The sequence below is a fragment of the Merops nubicus genome, unplaced genomic scaffold, assembly GCF_000691845.1.
Source record: "Merops nubicus isolate BGI_N331 unplaced genomic scaffold, ASM69184v1 scaffold31973, whole genome shotgun sequence".
NCBI classification, from domain to species: Eukaryota; Metazoa; Chordata; class Aves; order Coraciiformes; family Meropidae; genus Merops; species Merops nubicus.
In genome coordinates, this window is record NW_008597376.1 from 1 (window position 1) to 2,072 (window position 2,072).

The window sequence follows — 2,072 nt, forward strand, 5'->3', positions numbered from 1 at the left end:
CTCCCGCGAGCCCGCCTTGCTCAGAGCCCCGTCCAGCGCGGCCTTCAGCACCTCGAGGGATGGGGCAGCCGCAGCCTCTCTGGACAGCCTGTTCCCCCTGAGTGTGGCCATCCAGCCAATTCCCGACCCGCCGAGTGCTCCGTCCGTCAGAGCACCTCTCCCCAATTTAGAGACACGGATGTTGTGCAGCAGAAGATCATGAAAAAGTCCAGACTGTTTTCCAGCACTGAGAGCCTCACAGGGGTGCTCTGTGGCACCCGTGTTACCAACAGATATGACAAAGGGCAGAGGAAAAGCAGTTGGCCATGAGTGAGTCCAGTGAGGAGCCAGGGTGGGGCTCCCTGCACCCCCCTCTACTCTCCTTGGCTGGGCAGCACCTTCCACCTCTCCAAACCAGCAGCAGACAGGGCAGTGACAGTACCTGTGGCTTCCTTACTGTGAGCCAGCCTGTGTCTCAGCTCCCTCCTGCATGAGCTGGTGCAAGGGCAGCTGGTGCCTCCACTTGGAAAGATTTATACCCAGGATAAATGATATTAAAAAGTCACAGGGGGATCACAGGGCTGCTGTTGTTCAGAGCAGCTGTCAGCAGGGTGCAGGGTCCAGTGCCACTGGGGCTGTGGTCAAGCACAGGCCGAGGGCAGCCATGAAATGAAGGGCCAGAGGACCGGGCCCCCAGGGCCTGCAGAGGGGCTCACAGCCTGTCCTGGGTTCCCCCCACCCCCGTGATGTCACAATATTGGACAGACCTCATTCAGGAGATGATGGGAAAGGTGCAAAAGGTCAGAGCCCTGTGGTGCCCCAGTGGGGAATCCTCCACTGCCTCCAGCTTCATCACAGACGATAGTAGGTGCTCACCCATAGTCATCCTCACCCATGGAGAGGAACACGAGTCCTGTGCCCTCCACCATCTTCAACGAGCTTCGCCTGGGAGGGGAGCACTGTGATGTGACCATGAGTGTGGATGGTGTTGAGTTTGGTGTCCACAAGATCATCCTCTGCAGATGCAGCAACTATTTCAGGTCAGTGCTGGAAACAAGAGGGGATGGGGACAAATAGCACTTCCTAGTCTGGGTCACACTGCCAGAGTATCTCCAGAGCTTCCATCAGCACCAACGCTCTCATCCAGCAGCTCCCTCTGGTCCTGGTACCTCCCTGGACACCAGAATTAATCCACAACCTGGTGTCTAACAGCAGGTCTGGAAACAGCATCCGAGGAATGTGCAGAGGTGGTGCAGGGCTGGAGCGTGGCCAGCCCAGCTCACCCCCCACTGGGCAGGAGCTCCTCCTTCCCCACACCCCACCCTTCTCTCCAAGTCCCTTCACTCAGAGAGTGGCTGCTCTTGCTGAAGCGAGGTGGCCACTCGCTCTGTTGCTCATAGCTGGAGGTTGTGACTCCTTTTTAAAACATCCAACCAGTAAAACATGAATTAATAATCTACCCAGCCTCCCAGCGTGGCTGCTGCCCATGCCCAGGGGATAACAGGGTCAAGGTTTAAGGCAGCAAAGCTGTTTTTTCCCCCAGCACTGCTTTTTTTCAGGGCTTTATTTAGCAAGAGGTGGAACAACACAGAGAAGAAAGTATATAAAATCCAAGACACTTCACCTGAAATGATGAGGCTCATCATCGAGTACGCCTACACCGGGACGGTGCCGCTCACGGCCGACAACGTCCGGAACCTGCTGGTGGCTGCACACTTCTTCCGTGTCATGGGCATCGTCAGGCTCTGCTGCGAGTTCCTGAAGTCCCAGCTAAGCCTGGAGAACTGCATCAGCACCTGGAGACTCACAGATACCTACTTCTGTCCCGACCTGCGAGCAGCAGCCCACACGTTCATCCTCCAGCACTTTGAGGAGGTGACCAAGGTGTCCACAGAGTTCGTAGAGCTCTCTGCCAGCAGCCTAGAGGACATCATTGGGAAGGACGAGCTCAACGTGCGACAAGAAGATGCCGTGGTCAAGGCCATCCTGCGATGGATCGCTCACAACCCGCAGAGCAGGAGGCAGCACGTTGCAGCCTTGCTGGGCAAGGTGAGTGCCACGGCAGCTGTGCTGTGCCCACGGCAGCTGAGCTG

General features: G+C 57.0%; 1 protein-coding gene across 1 annotated transcript in view; it reads left to right on the plus strand.

Annotated features, from left to right (window-relative positions):
• Positions 1 to 873: 873 nt before the first annotated feature.
• The window catches only part of LOC103769487 (kelch-like protein 10), a gene marked incomplete at its 3' end in the record, with an annotated part of 3,188 nt that continues 1,989 nt past the window's right edge, over positions 874 to 2,072 (plus strand). Inside the window, exons 1-2 of the mRNA XM_008936684.1 lie at positions 874 to 1,019; positions 1,539 to 2,028. Coding sequence (XP_008934932.1) covers positions 874 to 1,019; positions 1,539 to 2,028 — 636 coding nt within the window. The remainder of the gene's footprint in view (positions 1,020 to 1,538; positions 2,029 to 2,072) is intronic.